The 19757-nt window shown below is 35.3% G+C and overlaps 4 protein-coding genes across 9 annotated transcripts; 2 read left to right on the forward strand and 2 right to left on the reverse strand.

Annotated features, from left to right (window-relative positions):
• Positions 1 to 1670: 1670 nt before the first annotated feature.
• Positions 1671 to 2765, forward strand: LOC111811429. The gene is made up of 2 exons (XM_023698274.1): positions 1671 to 2150; positions 2242 to 2765. Exons 1-2 carry the CDS (start codon positions 1692 to 1694, stop codon positions 2629 to 2631), a joined length of 849 nt encoding a protein of 282 aa, XP_023554042.1. The 5' UTR covers positions 1671 to 1691; the 3' UTR covers positions 2632 to 2765.
• Positions 2766 to 2864: 99 nt separating this feature from the next.
• On the forward strand, positions 2865 to 3444 carry LOC111805056. The gene has a single exon (XM_023689963.1). It carries the CDS (start codon positions 2865 to 2867, stop codon positions 3249 to 3251), a length of 387 nt encoding a protein of 128 aa, XP_023545731.1. The 3' UTR covers positions 3252 to 3444.
• Positions 3445 to 4090: 646 nt separating this feature from the next.
• LOC111779387 (protein GUCD1) lies at positions 4091 to 17952 on the reverse strand. 6 transcript variants are annotated; one of them, XM_023659662.1, is made up of 12 exons: positions 17743 to 17950; positions 16701 to 16877; positions 16422 to 16546; positions 15488 to 15599; positions 15131 to 15205; positions 13432 to 13520; positions 13171 to 13232; positions 12977 to 13049; positions 12318 to 12393; positions 11845 to 11986; positions 11649 to 11705; positions 8832 to 9057 (listed from the first exon to the last, which is right to left on the reverse strand). In XM_023659662.1, exons 2-10 carry the CDS (start codon positions 16860 to 16862, stop codon positions 11912 to 11914), a joined length of 849 nt encoding a protein of 282 aa, XP_023515430.1. In that variant the 5' UTR covers positions 16863 to 16877; positions 17743 to 17950; the 3' UTR covers positions 8832 to 9057; positions 11649 to 11705; positions 11845 to 11911. The 6 variants fall into 6 exon arrangements, with proteins under 6 accessions (XP_023515357.1, XP_023515430.1, XP_023515505.1 ...); XM_023659737.1 differs by having other exon boundaries at positions 11649 to 11764; XM_023659816.1 differs by having other exon boundaries at positions 8840 to 9057; positions 11649 to 11986; positions 16701 to 16893; positions 17743 to 17951.
• Positions 17953 to 18483: 531 nt separating this feature from the next.
• Positions 18484 to 19013, reverse strand: LOC111779978 (immediate early response 3-interacting protein 1-like). Its single transcript, XM_023660237.1, has one exon. The coding sequence runs from the start codon at positions 18930 to 18932 to the stop codon at positions 18699 to 18701; it is 234 nt and encodes a 77-aa protein (XP_023516005.1). The 5' UTR covers positions 18933 to 19013; the 3' UTR covers positions 18484 to 18698.
• Positions 19014 to 19757: the final 744 nt, after the last annotated feature.

A 19757-nucleotide genomic window follows, 5' to 3' on the forward strand; every position in this document is an offset into this window, starting at 1 on the left:
ATATAAAAGTTTTCTTTAAGAAACCATTTATACCAAAAATTTCCATCAAAATTCATTAATTAGAAAATAAGTATAAAGTTTGATTATTTAAGAGTAAAGATTAGTTTTAATGTGAATATAATTAAATTAAAATAAAAGAAATGGGTTTTTTTTTTTTTTTTTTTTTTTTTTAGTAATGAAATTAAATTATATAAAAGAACATGGCGTGATTGGTGGTGACTGTGCTAATACTGTTATGTCTTAATCTGTTACAGACAGCCCTTCCTGCTATTTTCTTATTCTTTTTAAGGTTTTTGTTTTTTTCATAATTATTATAAATAAATTAATAGTTTTAGATTTTTCTTTTTATTTTTTAAGATTTTATTTGGTTGATTTTGTTTCTCTTTCCTAGTAAGTGGTTGGTCACTCATTTCAGAACAAATTTTAGATTAATAAATTTGATAGAAAAATAACAGTCATCTCAGGAACAAGGACTATGTGACACCTCACACCATACCTTATAATAAAAACCTTATAATAAAAATAAATAATATAATAATAAAGCATAGGCCAAAAAGCATCTGCCCTGCGTATCAGATTTTCCATACATCAGAACGTGCACACCATTATTGATCCCATTAAATAATATATGCTATGATTTTTGAATTATCCGAATATTTATATATATAGTATATAGTATTGATATTATAGCATAGTTTTTGTCTCATAACCCAGCCACACATTAAAACTATATATTATAAATATCAATTCCAAATTTTTGATAGTTTTAGATTACGGTTGTGCTACTAACCACTAACCACCCAGCATTTGCCCAACCTCAAATCTATATGTCGGCCGCTTTCTGGGCGTCGAGTGTGCTTCTCTCGCCGTCGCCGACATGTCGGATGGGGTTATTAAAGATTCAAACACATGTTCTCCTTAAAATCCTATCCACTTTTTCTTTTTATTAAAATAAAAATACATTTCCAAGGAGTAAAATTAAGTTGATATGAAGGGCATCGAGCCACCGATCAAAAGAAAGGACACACTTTTGCCAAAGTTCACATGCGAGAGAGAGCACTATCGACACTACTAGTCAACGCAAGACTTAGCGATATTCATTTAATCAGGGTATGATTTTGATCCATTAATTTAGAAAAATTTAAGGTTGAATTAAGAAAAGGAAATTAGTAAAATAGAAATCCAATTAAATATAAAAATTCAAATTAAATTTTAGAATTATCTGAATAGTTAATCATAAGATAAGAAAAAACTACATTAAATTATGGTTTAAAGAAGGTTAAGTATTAAAAATTCAACACCCAAAATGGGAGAATAATGAAATTTGAAAGCAAGAAAAAACAAGGTCAACATAGTAGTTGAGGAAGCCAGTTCATGATGTCCATTATCAAAAATGAATTAATTAGTACAAATTCCTACTAATTAAATGTATGATAAACATATTATCAAAAATTTTACACTAATTTCAGTTAATATAATAATAATAATTATTATTTTATTTAATGATTGTAGTTCAAACTATATATATAGAACAGAATTTAAGTCGATTTTAGAAATAGGATAATTTAATTGATGTGTTTATTCGTATGATTAAATTGAAATAATGGAACTAAATTGGTAATTAAAGTATAAGAATAATAGGATTAACTAAATTTGGGAGGAGAGAGAGAGAGAGAGCGTGCAAACACGACATGTACAAAGCGGAGCACGTTAGAATGAGGGGCCATGGTCGGTTGGTGTTGCAATGCCATCCTTCCTTTTCATTTCTTTTCTTCTCTTCTTCTTTCACTTCAAACTCCCTCAATAACCTCTCTCTCCCTCTCTTTCTCTCTTTCTCTCCGATGAGGAAGCTTTGTCCCAACTTCGACCGGGAAGACGGCCTCGACACTGTCCTTGAGGTTCCCATCCCCGAGGAGATGTTCTCTTGCAACACCAACAAAGCCCACGCTATCTCATGGCAAGCCATGAAAACATGGGTCAAATCCAACCATCACGACAAATCCTCGCATGTTAATTCAATCGCCTCCTTATTTGGCGGCCGCAACGCCGAGATCCAGCTCCTCCTCGGCGTCGTCGGAGCTCCCTTAATCCCACTCCCCATCATTTTTCACCACCAACCCATTACTTGCAACATCAAAGACAATCCCATTGTAAATAAAATTCATTTTTTCTCAAACCCCTTTTCAAATCTCAATAAACCCATTAATGTTTCTTTGTTATTTTTTTTTGGGGATTTAACAGGAGGCGTCAATGGCGAAGTACATAGTGCAACAATACGTGGCCGCAGTGGGAGGGGAGCATGCCTTGAATTCGATTGATAGTATGTATGCCATGGGGAAGGTGAAGATGGTGGCGTCGGAGTTTTCTTCCGGCGAAGCGTGTTTGAATGGTAAAGCGACGAAGGTGAAGAACGGGAAAGGCGGCGGTGGCGTGGGCAGCGGCGGAGAAATGGGTGGGTTTGTAGTGTGGCAGAAACGGCCGGAGCTATGGTGTTTGGAACTGATGCTGTCGGGGTGTAAAATCAGCGCCGGTAGCGACGGGAAAGTGGCTTGGAGACAAACTCCTTGGCATCACTCTCATGCTTCTCGTGGCCCTCCACGTCCGCTCCGACGATTCTTGCAGGTAAATTAATTTTTTATATTTTTTAAAATAATAAATAAAAAATAATATTATTCGGAGTTACTAAATTATAAGCGTATTTGGTGGAAAAGCGCTTCAACGTGCTGGCTACCACGGTTGAAAATCATCCCCCCACCAACTCTTCATAGTTTTGCTTTTTAACCTAACAATTTCAAAAAAAAAGAAAAAAAAAAAGCAATAAATGAAAAGGGTGTAAAAGAAAAAATGTTTTGAGATCGGAANCAATGGAAACCCTAATTCAGGACTACAGAAAGATCGACGGCGTAAACATTGCACACGCTGGAAAAACAACCGTCTCGCTTTTTCGATTTGGCGAAAGCGCTGAAGGCCATTCGAAAACGAAGATGGAAGAGACTTGGGAGATCGAAGAGGTTGATTTTAATATCCAGGGTTTATCGATGGACTTCTTTTTACCTCCCAGCGATTTAAAGAAGGAAAAGGAAGGAGTTGGTGCAACGAGTAATGGAAAGTTGCCGTTGACGATGAGATGTGCGGCGGCGGCGGCGGCGACTGCTGGTTCGAAGATTTGTTCGTCGAGAGTGGCGGCCATTGATGTCGATGAATCGGAGGGCAGTAATCAGAGTGATGAAGATGAAGAGGCTGAGCCGTGAAGAAATATATTTAAATTTTGAAACTCAAATTTTTGGAAATTTGTACATAATCCATGACATTATATATGTAAAGAGAGAGCTCTCTATTTATAGACTTTTCCAGGTATGTAGGCCTGGGCTTTAATGGTTTTGGGCCCAACTAATAACTTGGGCTTTATGAACTTTGAGCCCAAACCCTTTGAAGTTGGGCTTTTTGGCGGTCCCCTTCATTGTGAGTATATATATATATTTGGAATTAATTTTAAATTTAAAAGCATAAGATGGGGGTGGCCAGAGAGGAGTCAGCAGGTCAGGACAAAATACACAGCCATTTCAAAATTCGAAAATCGAAAGACAAAATAAATAAATTAAAAAAAAAAAAGGTGTTTGACTAAGTCAACAGAAGCATTGAAAGTCCAAAAAAAAGAAAACAAAATAAAACAAACATCGCGAGAAACGAGGATGTTCCGAAATTTGGTCTTTCAAGATCAAGAAGTGGAAAAGAACCGGGCCCACATTTCGTGTGGGGCCCACTTTTTAAAACAATCTTCTCTGTCCCCACATCTTTTAAATATATATTAAATCCCTTCGACTTCAAGCTAAATTTATATTAAAATAAATAAATGAAAAAAGGAAAAAGAAATATAATAGCTTTAGACACTTCAGCTTCAAGCGATTAAATTCATTGTCCCTTAGATTTTAATTTTTTTAATTTTTGTACAAATTTTAAAAAAGAAAATTTGCAGCATTTACGATAAAGTTTATTAAATTTAAATAAATTTTGAATTTTTTTCATACTGAAAATGAAAATTAAACACATCAAATATATGTTATTATTTATTAAAGCATATGATTAATAATTGAACAAAATTACAAGGCAGAGAGGGATTTTTTATAATTTTGCCCTCACCCAAAAAAAACATATATCTAAAATGACTATGGCACAAAATTACAGATATTTTAGTAGGACACACAACATATCTCTGTACTGTCCTTTTCTACTCAACCTCTTCATCTTCATCTTCTTCTTCTTCCTTCACCCACTGCTACCCTTCCTTCTTTATTCTAAACCTATGCTCTGCCATTTTCAATCTAACTAAGAACACCCTTTGCATAAATCAATACTGTTCTGGCTACTTTAATGGATTCTTTATCCAACACCTGCAAATACAAATGGATTCAGTGTTCTCTGGCTTCGTTCTTCATCAGTATGTCCATTCTTGAGGTAGGTGAAGTTCATGTTTTACGGCTCCCTCTGCTCTGATTGTCCTTGGCTGTGGCAGAAGGGGATTCTTTCTGGAATCTGTAATTTGTGAAACTCCCATTTAAAGAACTGCTTTAAAACGATGACAAATTAGGGGGTAATTGTTGGAGAAACTTGCTTACCGAAGCTGGATGACAGCCAGCCGTTAAATGGGGCTTGGATGGAGCTTTTCATTTCCTCTGTAAAATTAATGGCTGGGCTACCTAATTAATCATAAACGACGAAGGTTAGAGAAAGATAATCCTTGTGTCTTTTAGACAAAGGGACGTTTTGAGATGGTTTTATGTCAAAATACCTTGTTTATGGCGGCAGTCGGAAGGGTTTACATGTCTGCGAGGAAGGAAAACGCCGGTTCCAGAGGAAGCCCTTTTGATGGCAGATCCGCCAGCGGGATGAATACAACGCATGGCGGAGGCATTGGGTGGTGGATGCTGATTTTGATGCGGCGGAATCCATGCAGAGTGGTACAAACTGCCGGTGCCTCCACTGCACCGGCTGGTAACATCAACGATGTTTCTCTCTCTGTTTTGAATCTCCGGCTTCCGGTGAGGCTGGGCTGACCAACCGACTTTGGCTTGTCTTTCCCAAGCAGAGGCACGAAGAGCCTGTAGTACTAGATCCTGTCCCACTTTCTGAACCTGTGGAACCAGAAATCCCAATAATCTCCGATATGTAAGGCAGGCCATAAGAATAACTGAGAACCTAACTACTAAAATACTCTGTTCTCAAAGACTCAACTTAAGAGTTCGGAAATTTTAAATAACTGACCTGCGCGGAAAATGCCAGATTCCTAGCACAGTTCTGAGTCGAGAACAGCCCATACTCCACATTACTCGTGGATTTAACCGGAATGGAAGATCGAGCGCCCATAAATCCATTGTTATGATATGGGGTCGTTTGGCCGTACATCTTTAACCTCGCAGCCTCCCTTGAAGCTGCATGTATGAGGACTCTAGCATCGTTATCAGCCCCAAAAACCGCCATGGGAGGCGATTTTAGCAGAGACGAAGGACCTTCAGGGCGAAACCAGGCGTCTATGCCACTCAAAGTCGACTGAGGAGAACCAGCTTTCACATGCTTCTTCTAATCCCCCCAAAAAAACAAGCAAAACCCATGTCAGAAACTAAACCAAACACCTAAAAAATGAAAGAGAAGAACATTAGGTGAAAAGGGTACCTCAATTTTGTTGGGATTAAAGCAGGGAAATGTGGATTTCTCAGTTTCACAGAGAGACGTCCATGCAAATTGCTGAGCCAACCCCACAAAAAACTCATCGTCGTCACTACTACCGCCAGTTGAGTCCGTAGAGCTCACAACCGATTCCACTGGCGAGTTGAGGTCAGAGTTAGAACCAAACGAGTCAAACTCGTAAGGAAACTCAGAGGGGAAGCTCAAACAAGGAGGTTCGAAGGAAGCTGTCTTACTCAGACTCTCTTTCCCAGAGGGAAGCCACAAATCAGAAGCAGCTAGAGACTCAGCCATGCGAGAGGAAGCGAGAGGAAGAGACAGAGAGAGAGGGAATGGAGGCGATAGTTGAGGAAACGAAGAGGGTGGGAGAGGAAGATTAATAATGAGGGGAAGAGAGACCGGTGGGAGTGGGGGTTGACGGGGGACCCTACAAAGGAAAAAGGGACAGAGTGAAGGGTGGGAAGGAAGAGAAGGAGGAGGGTGAGGGGGGAATGTTAAGGAGAAGCTTGAGCTTTATCGAGGGTTATTGTGGATTTGGGAGACAGTTCAAAATCAAGAGAGAGAGATGAAACTGTCGAAGATGTGAAGACAACTGGAAAGGGAGGCGGCAGTAGCTGGAGACACTTGTCCTTCAGTGCAACCCTTATGCCATATGTTACAAACCTAACCAAATGCGACCTTTCTTAACTGTGTGCCTTACTTTTATTACCATATTTACCACCGCCGTTGCGTCAGCTTCATTCCAACAGCATGAACCTGTGTCAAGGAAGGGAAGTAACATTGGTTAAGTAGAGAATTAAGGAGACAAATTATACTTTTTGTGTTCTTAATCTCACTCTTAGGCTTCGGCTTTAATCATCCCTTTAAATGTCTCTCACATAAATCATTACCATATCTTAATCTGTCCTATCAATTAATCACCTTTAATCCAATTCCCACACTCCCCCTTTTTCTTTTCCTAAATATTCACATTAAATCTTCCTATTAGTTTAAATTAACTTAAAATTTTTAAGTAAATATTAGAATTAAAACATGGGGAGAGAGGGGTATAAAATCTGTGGGTGACGGTGGAGGCACAGAAGTTTGGTGCTTACCCGGGTAACCAAAGAGAATACCTTAGAATCTGAATCTGTGACGTGGCACCAGTAGAGATTCAGCACTCTTTAACTGCCAATCTAACCAGTGGGGCCCGCCAATAGATGCCGTCTCTTTTAACGGATGTGACATTTATGCATACCGCGTTGTTTTTTTTTTTTTTAATGGATAAAAGTAGCGGACCCCAAAAGGCTATCCGGTGGATTTGATAAAATTCCCGCCAAAAAAGGGGCGGACAACAAATTAAAAGGAAAATTAAAAAAGAAATTTGAAATGGAATGGAGGCAAGTTTGGAGGGTGGGGACTGACAGGTTTACCTGCCGAAAATAACACTGACTGAACTACTAAGACATGGATAACAACCCTAGTAATAATATGTTTTATTCAAAAAAAAAAAAAAAATTATACAAATTTAATTTTTTAAAAAAGTATTATAATTTTCTTTTAATCATTATTAAACAAAAACTATTAGTGTTAGGTTGATTTTTTTTTTTTTTTTTTTTACCAAAATAAAAGGCCGATGAACAAAGATGTTAACTCTCAATGTTAAATTAAAGAAGAAAATTTTAAATGAATCAATTTTAATATTCTTCCAAATTTAAGAATCAAATCTATAATTTAACCCAACTTTAAGAGAATTATAAAGAATTTAAATAAAATGAGAAGATTTGATTTTAAAATGTTAATGACCATAGTAAAAAATAAATAAATGTAAAGAATAGTAAAGCAAGGGAAGTAGCAAGAAATAATGATTTGACTTGACTTGATTGGAAGGGTCTATTGACATTGTCCAAATTTGAATGTTGCCGTACTCATTTTAAAACTCACACACATCCCTATAAAGTTCACCATGACAAACAATTTAATTTAATGGATAATTTGGCAGCTTTTATATATAAATATATATATTTGACTAAATTATATAAAAAAAAAATTCAATAGTTTTGAAATATATAAGCATTTAAAAAATAAAGGATGGAAATTCAAAAACACTTTCATAACTTATACAAACATTTATTTTCATTTTTGGACTTTTAGATAATAACAGCCAATAATGTAAAATTCTTTTGTCACAATTGATCATCCTACTAGTAAATAAATACAAGTCCACTTCAAAACAATTATAAAAAAAGAAAAAAGACAGATAAAACTAAAATATTTTAGTAACATAAATATTTTCAAAAAGCTTTAAAATGAAATAAATTTTAAAACTTCAATAGTTGTTACTCTCATAAATATTTATTCGTCTACTTTGAATAAATTTTCTGCCACATTAAATACAATTGAATATTACAAGGCGGAACATTAAATTTTAAAAGGTCTAAAATTGAATCCTCGTAAAAATGAAATGAGAAAATTTATGAGAAACCAACATAAAGTATTGTAAATCCAACCCAACTAATTATTTCAAAATTAAAAAATTATTAGAGAGTGAGAAGAGGAAAAAAAAGTAGTGAATGGGCAAGCAGGGAACAGGTGTGTATGGTTGTTGGCGGGAAAAGAAAAGTAGAAAGACCAGTCAAAATCAAGGATTTTATCAAAACAAACGACTACGTACACCTAAGCGCGCGTGGGGAGAACGCGCAAGATTAGTATAGATTAATATGGGTGGGCAATGGGCAGTGTAAGTCAGGGTTGCGAAAGCGCGTGAGAAGGAAAATGGTGGTGGGGGCCAAAGCTGGTCGGCTGGCGTGCAAGGACTGATATAAGTGAGGGAGAAAGAAATTAAAACGGAAAGAAAAAAAGAAAAAAAGAAAAAAAGAAACTCCCGCCAACAAAGAGAGAGGACAAATCCCCTAATCTAAATTCTACCCAATGACACGTCACTCACAGTTACCGCCTCTTTCATTTCTTGTTGTTTTTGAATTTCACACACAACGGTCTTAACACTTCTACATCAATCTTTACCTAACCTATCCTCCAATCTTTCTTTCTTTTATATTGATATTATAACTTCTTGAATTTTAGGGGTCGAGGTAGGATGGAGGTCAATGTGGCAACCAAACTATGTAGGCACCTATAATCCGCGTAACCCTATACTAGAGGACGCTGGTAAAAAAGATTACTAAATCAAGAAGAGACTATTGGAATGCCAAGGGACTACATAGGCCTAGTTCCACAAACAAAATCTTAATGGTCAAATTAGGTATGCAACACGACTCTAACCTAACTTAACACTTTTTCGGTACAAGCATGAACTTAAGTAAGGAGTGTTGAACACAATACCGCACAAGTTTGAGTGTCTATCTTCTAGGTCAACTCAACACCTCGATCAAGAGCCTGAATGGACCAATAACCAACGCAAAATATATCAGTATGTCAAAATATATTAATAAAACTTTTTTTTGTTAAGGAATTTACCAAAAGAAAAAACAAGAATTAAACTGATAAATTTCTCAAAGATTAAGTTAACCTATTCTCCATGAATTCAATGGTCTTGTTTAACTCAACCAATCACTTGATAGAGCTCAAGTGGTTAAACAACAATGTCTCCTTTTTATAGTTCAACAACAATGGTTCTTCACATCAGCATCACTCTCTCATATCCCTTTCGGTCTTATAAAAGAATGCAAATATAATCATAAACTCATGGCTTCCTCTATATCAAATGCATATTCGATCTCTTTATTTTCTACCTAAACTCTAGTTTAACACATCAGACAAATGAAGAAACTAAAAAGGAGAATTGCGGTCTCCATTTATTTGTTAAGGGATGGTAGGGCTGAGGTGTTCGGCCTCACCACCAATCCAAAATTAGAACTTCATCTTCACTAGGCAATATACTTTTCCGTCCTACATTTCTTTATCCATGATATGGCAGACAAACCAAAGCAATCCTGCCCAAGCTTGGTGTTTAAGCTCTGGTATAGTGACAATAAAATGCAGGAGTATCTTAATACCAAGATGTTTCTTACAAAGAAAATTAGCAAGCTGAATTCTTATTACCTTTTAACATTCAACATTGAAGGAGGAAATAAAAAATAAAAGATAAAAATACCTTAAAACACATATTTCTTTCAGAGAGGGACAGTCACATATCTACTTAACCCAAAATGTCAAATGGACGGGAGGAAGAAATGGCTTGAAGGTACATTGAAGGGTAAGATTTAAAGGAGACAAGGTGGGGCTTATAGATGAAATGATTACAGAACAAAAAGGGAAGGAGTTTCCCCTTTTAAGATATTCATATGGGGAATAGCAGAGCTAAAACTATGAAATTAAGGTACATGACTTTTATTAAAATGAAAGGGGCCTTAAAAGACCATTTCAAAACCTATGCAAATTTCAAATCTACCCTCCAACTAGGAGTATGGGACTGTCTGGTTGAGGGTGGGTGGGTGTGGAGTGAGTGAGTGAGTGAGTGAGTGTTGTCCATTATTAATTTTGGGCCCATTCTTTTCTTTGACAAAACATTATGTGTTAAGTCTTATGATTTCTTTTTCTTTTTGCCTAGAGAAGATGATCATAACCATGTTCAACTATTTTCATCCCTCCACGTGTCCCATTCATCCTCATTATATGACAACCCGTAGCCGTAGGGCAGACTCAACATCTATGCATCCCCACACACCATGATAAATGATGAATCCCACAGATTTCCAACTGTATCCATTTCTTTTCTTTTCTTTTCTTCAATTGCTTTACCTTTTTAAAGGCAATATTATTCAAATATTCCAGACGAGATTACTTCTTTTTCTTCTTTCTTTTTTATGTGTGTTTTCCTTTTAGAAACGAGAGAGTTGTCGAAAATACTAGATATGTTACTAAAAGGTATCATTTTTTTTCTACTTTCAACAATTACCATATCAACTAAATCGCTTACTGAAAATAAAATAAAATAAAAAAGAAAGAAAAGAAAAAAAAATCCTAAACTTAACTATGAAGCTTGATCCAAATATCAGACATCAAGTAGTTTTATCAATGAAATTTGATTAAGATATCTAGTTTGAGTTTCAATCAATATTCTATAACTAAACAAATGTCATCCTAAAAAGGCAATCAAAGTTTATCCTTGTAATCCAAGGTTATTTGATTATCAATCTTTATGGAAATTGAAGTATTACCTAACCATTTATCTCATATCAAACGGTAAAACTTACTTCTACGGCCATACTTGCTTATTAATATACTCATCTTTATGGGGGGTGGGTGCCCATACTATAAAATTAGGAATAAGATTACTACTTTACGAAAAGAAAAGAAAATCCTAATTTCTAATTTTTTTGTGTTTGCTTCGATTTAAGAGCGTTTCTATGACAGATGTCAACACTAAATCTAGGAACATAATTATTGACATTTGTTGGCTGATTCCTTTTTTTTTTTTTTTTTTTTTTAATTTTTGTCTACATAAAATATCTTCATATGTACTTTATCCCATCGTCCTACATTTATCTACGCATTTTAGTTTCTGATCATTTTATAATGTCTTTATTATTATTTAATATAAATAAATAAAAATAATAATAATAAAGCTACCATCCATATATCTGTACAAACTAGTGATGTAACAATAGATTTTATTTTTTTAACAAAAAGAGAATAGTCTTGAGGTTCTAAATTATTAATGATGTTTTCGGTTTCCAATTCTTTTTTAAAGTTCTGCATATTTCCCAACATTTTTCTTTGTTTTTCTAATAAAAACAACACCATTGTTAAATAGAGCCTAACTTATTAGTGATTAGGCAAACATCAAAAGTGGGAATGGGTAGAGCCTAAATTAGAGTTCTTTGTAGCCCAATTTTGTTATATCTATTTAATAAATATATCTATTTCCATTAACTACAAAAGGGAGTAGTGGCGTGGGGGCTGCAAGAGTGGGGCATTTACGTGGGACTGCAAAAAGAATGAGCATTGAGGAGCATAACTCGTACCTTATAACATGAAGTGGACAGCAGAACATTGTCGTCAATGAACTGATGAAAATCACCCTGAAGAGAATGATTGTAAATGAGTAAAAACGAGCCCATCGTTTACAATGACCACCAGTCTAAAAACAGAATAAAAATATGGATGAATATATATATTCACAATATATAAAATGGAAAAGAAGAAATCAACGAACTATACAGTGTAATAATACAGAGTTTCAATACTCTCGTGGTATTGAGACATTGGAATGGAGACGGATATATACTCAGCAGTCGATGTTGACATTTGGAGAAAGACGAGGTGATGGGATCCTTAGCTTCCCGCTCTTCTCCAATGATACCTATAAAGACAATCAAACTCAAAAGAAAGTATAATAGTTCATCCAGGACTTCAGCTTGTTCGCTTCTCCCTATTCTATTGTGACAATGAATAGCTAATTTCAGATTGTGGTGGCAGATCATACAAAAGAATCATTTGGATTTTTCAAATTTCATTGATTGGTGAGTAGTCACAATAAGTTGAGATGGACAAGCAAAGCTATGGAGCATCTCCCCCAAAAAGTCTATGCCAAAGCAAAATCAGACAAGGAAAAAGATGGAACTGAGCATGTTATTTTCTATTTTCAAATTGCCATGGAACAGATAACAAGGTGAAGCTGGTAGAAGAGGTACCAATAGGATATCTTCGTCTGTACCGAAGCATTTGCGTGCATCATCTAGACACTTCGATGAGATCCTCACATGCTTGCTGCAAAACCTTGTTGAATTATCTTCTAAATTTTTTATAACTAGCTAAAGTAATTTATCAACACCCATAAATCAGAGCGAAGTCTAGAGAATACAATTTTTTCTTTTAATATTATCAAACATATTACGGATATGTTAAAAACCACAAAAGAGGTAGCCAAATTTGTAATAATTAGGGAAAGATTGCAATTACAAAAGACACCTCTGTGAGTTGATTTAAAAAACATATTATCTTGTTGAAGTTGGTAGTTTAATTGCCATGAGATCTTGAGAACTTTACAGCTATCAACATGCTAGTCTGATCTTGAGGTTCATCTCAATTAATCTAAAGAGCACTTATCTGGGATTATGCAAAGGAAACGATACGAGGTTAGATTGTGGCATGATTTCCTTGGACCGAACTACGAATTATTCAGTTCTGTAGAATTCAAATATTTGCGACGTATGGACAATACTCATATTATACAATCATCTGAACATTTGCGATGTAATCTACTCAGACTTTTTAACACTTGAATAAAAAATGCCAGAGATTATTTAATAAAATGAATAAATTTACTATAAACTAAAGGGGAGGATAGAACCTAGAGCTGGCAGGATCTCTGATTTCAAATTGATCCGCATCAGCATCATAGCCACATACCACGATATAGTGACCTGAGAAATATATTCATTGGTAATGAGTAAAGAATTCAAACTACAATATAAGGTCCAGAGAGAGTTATACATCACAAGCATTGGTAAGCAATGTATCTAGTGAGAAAGTGGCCATACTAACCAGTATAGCTGGAGTTGCTATCACATATGCCTGACACAAGTACATCTTCCAGCCAAGATCGACTGACAAATATCCCCAAGAGCATTCCAGTCATAAGAAAATTGTGACAGGTATATTTTAGAATTAAATCTAAAAAGCGGCAATCTATGATGAAAAAGTGTAGACCATAGTTGGATTAACATGGCTGCAACATGAAATGCTAATAAAGTAGTTACTTCGAGAAAATTCAGTAGGGAATTTTAAACATTATAATGTACATACCTCAATCTATGCTGATCAACTAACACAATAGCAACATATATCCCAGATAACATTAAGAGAGAGATTTCTTCTTTGCTGATAGATCTGCACTGTTAATTCGAGGATAGTTAACTTAATATCAAAAGACCATTAGCTTCCTATTTTAGATAGATAAAATGACACAAATCTACACTGTGTATAGGTATCTTGAACGTATTCCTTCAAACCAAAATCTCCAATTTTTCTAATACAACTTGAGAGAACAGAAACATGCATCTATGCTATGTTCACAATTTTGATTTATAAGGTAGAGATACCCAATGACTAGGCATCCCATAGCCATCTTTGCAATTGGTTTACTTTAGCATCTTTCTTATGGTTAAGGCTTAAATAAAAATCTTCCATTTTACGCTTTTCCCCTGGAATATGTAGCTTAAGTTAGATTTATGAGTAAAATACATTTTGGTCACCCAAATTTGAACTTAGTTTCTATTTGACTCCTAAGTTTTCAAACAAACTATTTTGGTTTTCTAAATCTAAATTTAGTTCTTCAAGTTCAAGAAGTGACATGTTTGGTCCTTTGATATTTGAATTTGATTACTAATTGGTCCCTAGAGTTTGAAATTGGTTCCTAATTTGTTTCTGAGTTGAGTTGACCATTAGTTATCCTAACAGAAGAAATTAACATGAGTTCGTCAACTAACAGTCAACTCTACTAAGAGACTAACAAAAAATCAATTTCAAATTCCAGGGACTAATTGGAAATCAAACTCATATCTCAAGACTAATCATGCCAATTTTGAAATCTCAAGACTAATCATGCCAATTTTGAAATCTCAAGGACTAAAAATAACTAAATTCAAATATCAACAAAAAAACATTTAGTTTTGAGAACTCTTGGCCAAATAGAAACTGTGATAAAATCCGAAGGACCAAAAATGTGTCTACCCAAGATTGATCTATATGACCAAAAAAATACATAATTTTGGTGGATTATTTGAATATGCAGCTTTTTCCAGGCATTTTCAATATAACAAAACAAAACATAATGGTCAAGCATTCCTCGGCATCAGGTTGGAGAGTAACAAAAATAACCAAAGATTACATTACTTTCCCAACCATAAATTTTGAACACAACCAACACCAAAGTGAATAGTCCTTCAGACAAACCTTCAAGGGCAACTATAAAAAGAATGAGCAAGTCTAAGCAACAAATAGATTATTTATTTACATCTGCTGGAAAGCTCTGAAAGGCACCATAGCATACCCCCAAGTGATCATTCATATCTTTCTCAAATAAGATGGTTTGAATTAAGGGAAAAATACACTTTTGGTCTCTAAAATTTGAACTTAATTTCTAATTGGTTGCAAAATTTCCGAAGCAAACACTTCGGTCCTTCAGAAACCAATTTCAAGCTTCATGGACTAATTAGAAATCAAATTCAAACCAAACCAAACATGTCACTTTTCAAACTTCAAGGACCAAATAGAAACTAAATTCAAATATTAAGTACAAAAAAATGTCAGACCAAATAAACTAAGTTAAATTGAGGAACCAATAGTACATTCTCCTCTTGAATTAACATAGAATGAATACGATGAAATTAGAAGTATAAAAAAAAATATCCTTCATATATTATTACAGCAATAAAAATATGTAATATATAGGTATACATTAATCTTACAGAAAGAAATACTTGGATGTAGTAAGTGACCACACCTCAATTTTGATTCCAGCATCCACTGCCTTCTGAAATAGCTTATCGACCCGTACCAGATCATTTGCTAGTTCCTCCTGCAGAAGCTGTGTTAAGAAGCACTGCGGAAGCAAAAAGAAAGAGCCATGCCAAAACATTGTTGCCTAACAAAATGTATTTAATATTCACCCGATAAAGCAATGAGGCTTGCTCAACAGAATCGGCTTTTAACTCAAACCTTGTATGACTTCCATAGTCAATTACAGAAATGATCAACAAAATTTTTTTATGGATAGGCACAGTGGTAAATGGCACAACAGAGGCAGTCAAGTAATTTCTGCGCAAGAAACCAACAGCGCAGAAAACATTGAAAAATTCACCTTGTAAAATGATTCAACAGAATAATTAGGGTCAGCACCAAAGGTCACCGTGAAGTAGGAAAAACTGACTGAAAAGCTCTGCAACAAATATGCCAGATCGACAGTCCATATGCTGCCCAAAAAAAGTTGCAACCAGAAATTATCAGCTTCCACTTTATATACTAAAAAAAGTGAATTTTATAATGAAAGGGAGAAAAAAACTGATATATAAAAGTCGAGACATTTCAACTTGTCATCTCATTCACTTTCATTGTAGAAACCCATAAAAGTTCCTGTTTGCGTTACTAAGGAAGTAAAGACCTAAAGCAGTTAAGGAGCTTAAGTGAATGGTCACCTTGAAATGATAGTTAACTGAAAGAGAGTTCAGGAAGTCAGAAAGGGAGGTAATTTTTGACCGGCTGGAGAGGGAAAGGGAGAAGTTATGAACGGCTGGAAATTAGACTTTGGAAGAGAGACAAAGTCTCTAGAAAGCTTGAAACTCGATAAACTTCTCTATATGTTCTCATTTGTGGTTTTCCAACTGCTAGCTTTATTGACTTAGATGTTGGGACATCAGTTCCAATGGGAATAGAAAAAAATAATAATCAATCGATGATAGAAATCAGTTTATGAGAAAATGAATACAAGATTCAGCTTGTGTAGAGTGAGTGACAGCAAATTCCTCAACAAAAAGGAAAACTGACATGTTTTTTACAGTCATGGAGAAATGGCATCACATGCGTAATGGACTCGGACAGATTTCAAGTTCCTCTTAGAATACATTGCCAATTTCAACTCCCTTCCACTTATGCATAAATATATTTATATGTATAGAAAGAATAGCTCTGTAAGGAATGTTAGACATTCGTGATGAAAAAAGGATCATGTTTAATAGCTCTGTAAGGAATGTTAGACATACGTGATGAAAAAAGGATCATGTTTAAAAATAAAACACCTTGTTGTGCCGCATAGATCTGCTAGTGATTGAATATGGCAATCATGTATACCAAGAGTGTCCAGAATCATCAAAACACAAGCAAGGCCACAATCCCATTGTTGAAGCTGGTTTATGTGTGGTACCTGGCAGGATAACAAGAAACTCAACAAAGCAAAAAGAACAAGTTTACTGCCGCACATCAACACTTTGACTTTTTAGTTTATGACAGAATCATCGCATAGATTATTGGCTTGGAGAATATATTAGGATACAAGAAACGAAATCAAACAAGCTTACTTCAATGAACTGGGAGCGGGGCAGAATTGGAGCATCACGTTTTATTTTACTTAGAAACTTGTCAAATGGGTACACTTCTACTAAACTCAAATCATCTCCACCCAATTCTCTTGGTTCCTCTAGCTTGAGAATCTTGTTGAAGAGAAGATAGAATGGCCACATGAGAAGCCAATTCAGCTGCAAGCAGTCACCGCTTTGAAGAGGGTTAGTCAACAGATTATATTCTACCAAATTCCAGAAACATGATTTCTGCTACCTTAAGACAAAGAGGAAGTAAGATCCCGTGTCTGAATACTACTGAGGAATATTATCAAATGATATCAATTATAAAATATGCCAGGAGAAAGTTCATGTATAAACATTTAAGCCTATAAGCTTGCGTCAGATAGCTCAATTTTATCAACACTCTGCATAAGATATGTTTTATCAATTTTGTTTTTCCATCTTTTAATCTGAAACTAAAATTTCTACTACCTCAAAAATCTAAACAAAAACAGTAAGACTTGCTCCATGAATTATTACAAACAAAAATATCAAATAATAAAGGCTATAAGTCAAGACAAAAGAAAGTCCAATCAATCGTTTATCTAGCCCGAGCCCTCCCCAATCCAGTAAACATCGTTTCCACGACTTCGAGGTCAGAAATAGAACAATCTCTTCGCTTTGGATAATAAGAATCAAAATAATAATAAAAACAAATAGCGGCAAAATTTCAGATTCCAAGAACAGATTACAAACAATCCATAAGTTTCAATCATCGAAAAACATTTATTCTTAGGGAAACAAACCGAGTGGTTGTTAGAATGAAGCTGAAAATAGGTAAGAGAGAGAGAAAGAGAGAGAAATTTTTGGCGATGGTTGCATTTATTTCGACCCTTTGTTAATGGCAACTAGGAAGAACGAAAATCGGAATAAGCACAAAAAAACAGGTAAACGAAAGGATTGGAGAAACGGAAGGAAAGTAAAATATTATTGAAGCACAAAGAAACAAACTGACAACTCTTTGGCTTAAAATATTACTAATAACAGAACAAGAACAAACCTGGCAGAATTAAATGCCGCAACGATAAACAAAAGCAAATCGGAATCCAATGAACCTTCTGAATTTCCGATCAGAACCAGAGAGCGATGAGCAGAAACCAGGCTGTAGTTACCTACTCCGGCTGAAATAGGAAAAGTATAAAGGCGCAGATCCTATTCTAGAAGGTTGTTGAAGAAGGATATTATTACTGGCTTCGTATTTCGCGGGCACTTAAAAATTTCTGGCGCATTCGGGTGGGTGTACCGCCTACCGCGTATTGTCAACGACATGTCGAAACCAGGTATAGCCCAGCCCATTAAAATTAACTTGTCTTGTTGCTAATTGTCGTTTTTGAGTGTGCCCAATTATCCTCTAACTTTTCTCTAATTTCAGCCCCAATATTTTTTTAAATAAAATATAGAGAATAAATAAATATAATTCCATTCGAAATTTAAAGACTAAACTATTGCCTTCTTGGGTAATGCACTACATTTCTTTTAACATTACCCACTGCGTTTCTTTTAATATTATGCAAACGTAGAACAAGCATTTTTGTTTTAAATACAATATTATAGGTCCAAAATATTGTCCTTTTTGAGTTTTCTCTTATGAACTTCCCCTCAAAGTTTGAAAATGACATGTTAAAGAAGAAGTTTCCACACCCTTATAGAAAATGTTGCGTTCCCCTCTCTAACTGATATGGAATCTCACACCGACCAACTAGCATAACAATCAAAATAATTGCAATCTTGATGCAACACTAATATGAAACCAAACTAGCCATATCTTACTTCAACAAGAGAGGGAAAAATTGTCACTTCCCTCCTACCTTGACAAGTCCCAGAAGTGTTCGCTAATGGTGCAACATATGTTGCAACAAATTCAGAAGTTAAAGCAGCCCATTGTTACATTACAACAGAGAAATCAAGAATAATGTGATAGATGTAAACTTTCACAGAGTTGAAGTTGGCATCTCATCATCCAGATACCAACTTTACAAAGATACACAGTGCATTGAGCATTATGAGAGGAACTCTTAAATATTGTGTTGCGTAGACAAGGCCAATAAGCTGTCCCTTCAACGATTTTGTTCTGCCTCCTGAGAATTCAGAGAAGCTCAATCCTCGACGAGCAAGAAAGCGATCTTCATTTAGAATTGCTAGCGCGTTGGCAAGAAGCAGAAAACCCTCTAGTAGCGTCCACAGACCCATTTTCCTGAGCTCTAACTTACTGGAAACACACTTCAGAGGGTTCTGAATCTAGGGACTCCTTTGTACTGATGACGTTATTATCTGCTGAATTTCGATTATACAGGATAAGAAATTGTGCAAAGAATGATGGAACCAAGGATAAAGAGGCATGAGAGTCTAGTGATAAGTCAAGCTTGCCTACGAAGCTCATTCAATTGAAATAATCTTCAGATAGGGCATGAACAGAATAACAAACCCACTTTATTATAATGCAAAAACTTGAGAGTAATTAACATAAACATCTGATCTACAACAAAGTGGAAGAGAAAAAAACGTGCACTAAACAAAAGACAAATAGGAAACAAACAATGTCTACAAAAGAACTTAATAGAAAGACTCCATCTTGGATAAGTACGCTCAACCACCACGCACCAGCTACACTTACAAATACTCATGCCAAATTGGTATCCGACTGAAACAATTTGATTCATGTTCTTCCTTCACCACATTAATGTTCATGTTGTTACTATACTTACTTGCCAGTAGATAATGGATGTTGAACTTGTTCTCCTTCCAAATTAAATTTGAAAATCAGTCCCCCCCTGTTGGCTCCTATACTGTTATCAACGAACAATCTTTTGAAACAATGACTCGTGATAGAACTACAAGCTTATGATTTAATGCCTGGCAAAATTTATGAAATTCTTCACTTTCTACAAACTTAAATGGCAAGTCATCCAATACGACCATATAAGCAAGCATGTTCTACAATTCTCTTGCGTGAACGATGTAGTTATCAATTTACACTTAGAATCTCCCTTTCTTTCAACATAATCCGTTGACTTG

The sequence above is a fragment of the Cucurbita pepo genome, chromosome LG01 (genome assembly GCF_002806865.2).
Source record: "Cucurbita pepo subsp. pepo cultivar mu-cu-16 chromosome LG01, ASM280686v2, whole genome shotgun sequence".
Lineage (NCBI taxonomy): Eukaryota > Viridiplantae > Streptophyta > Magnoliopsida > Cucurbitales > Cucurbitaceae > Cucurbita > Cucurbita pepo.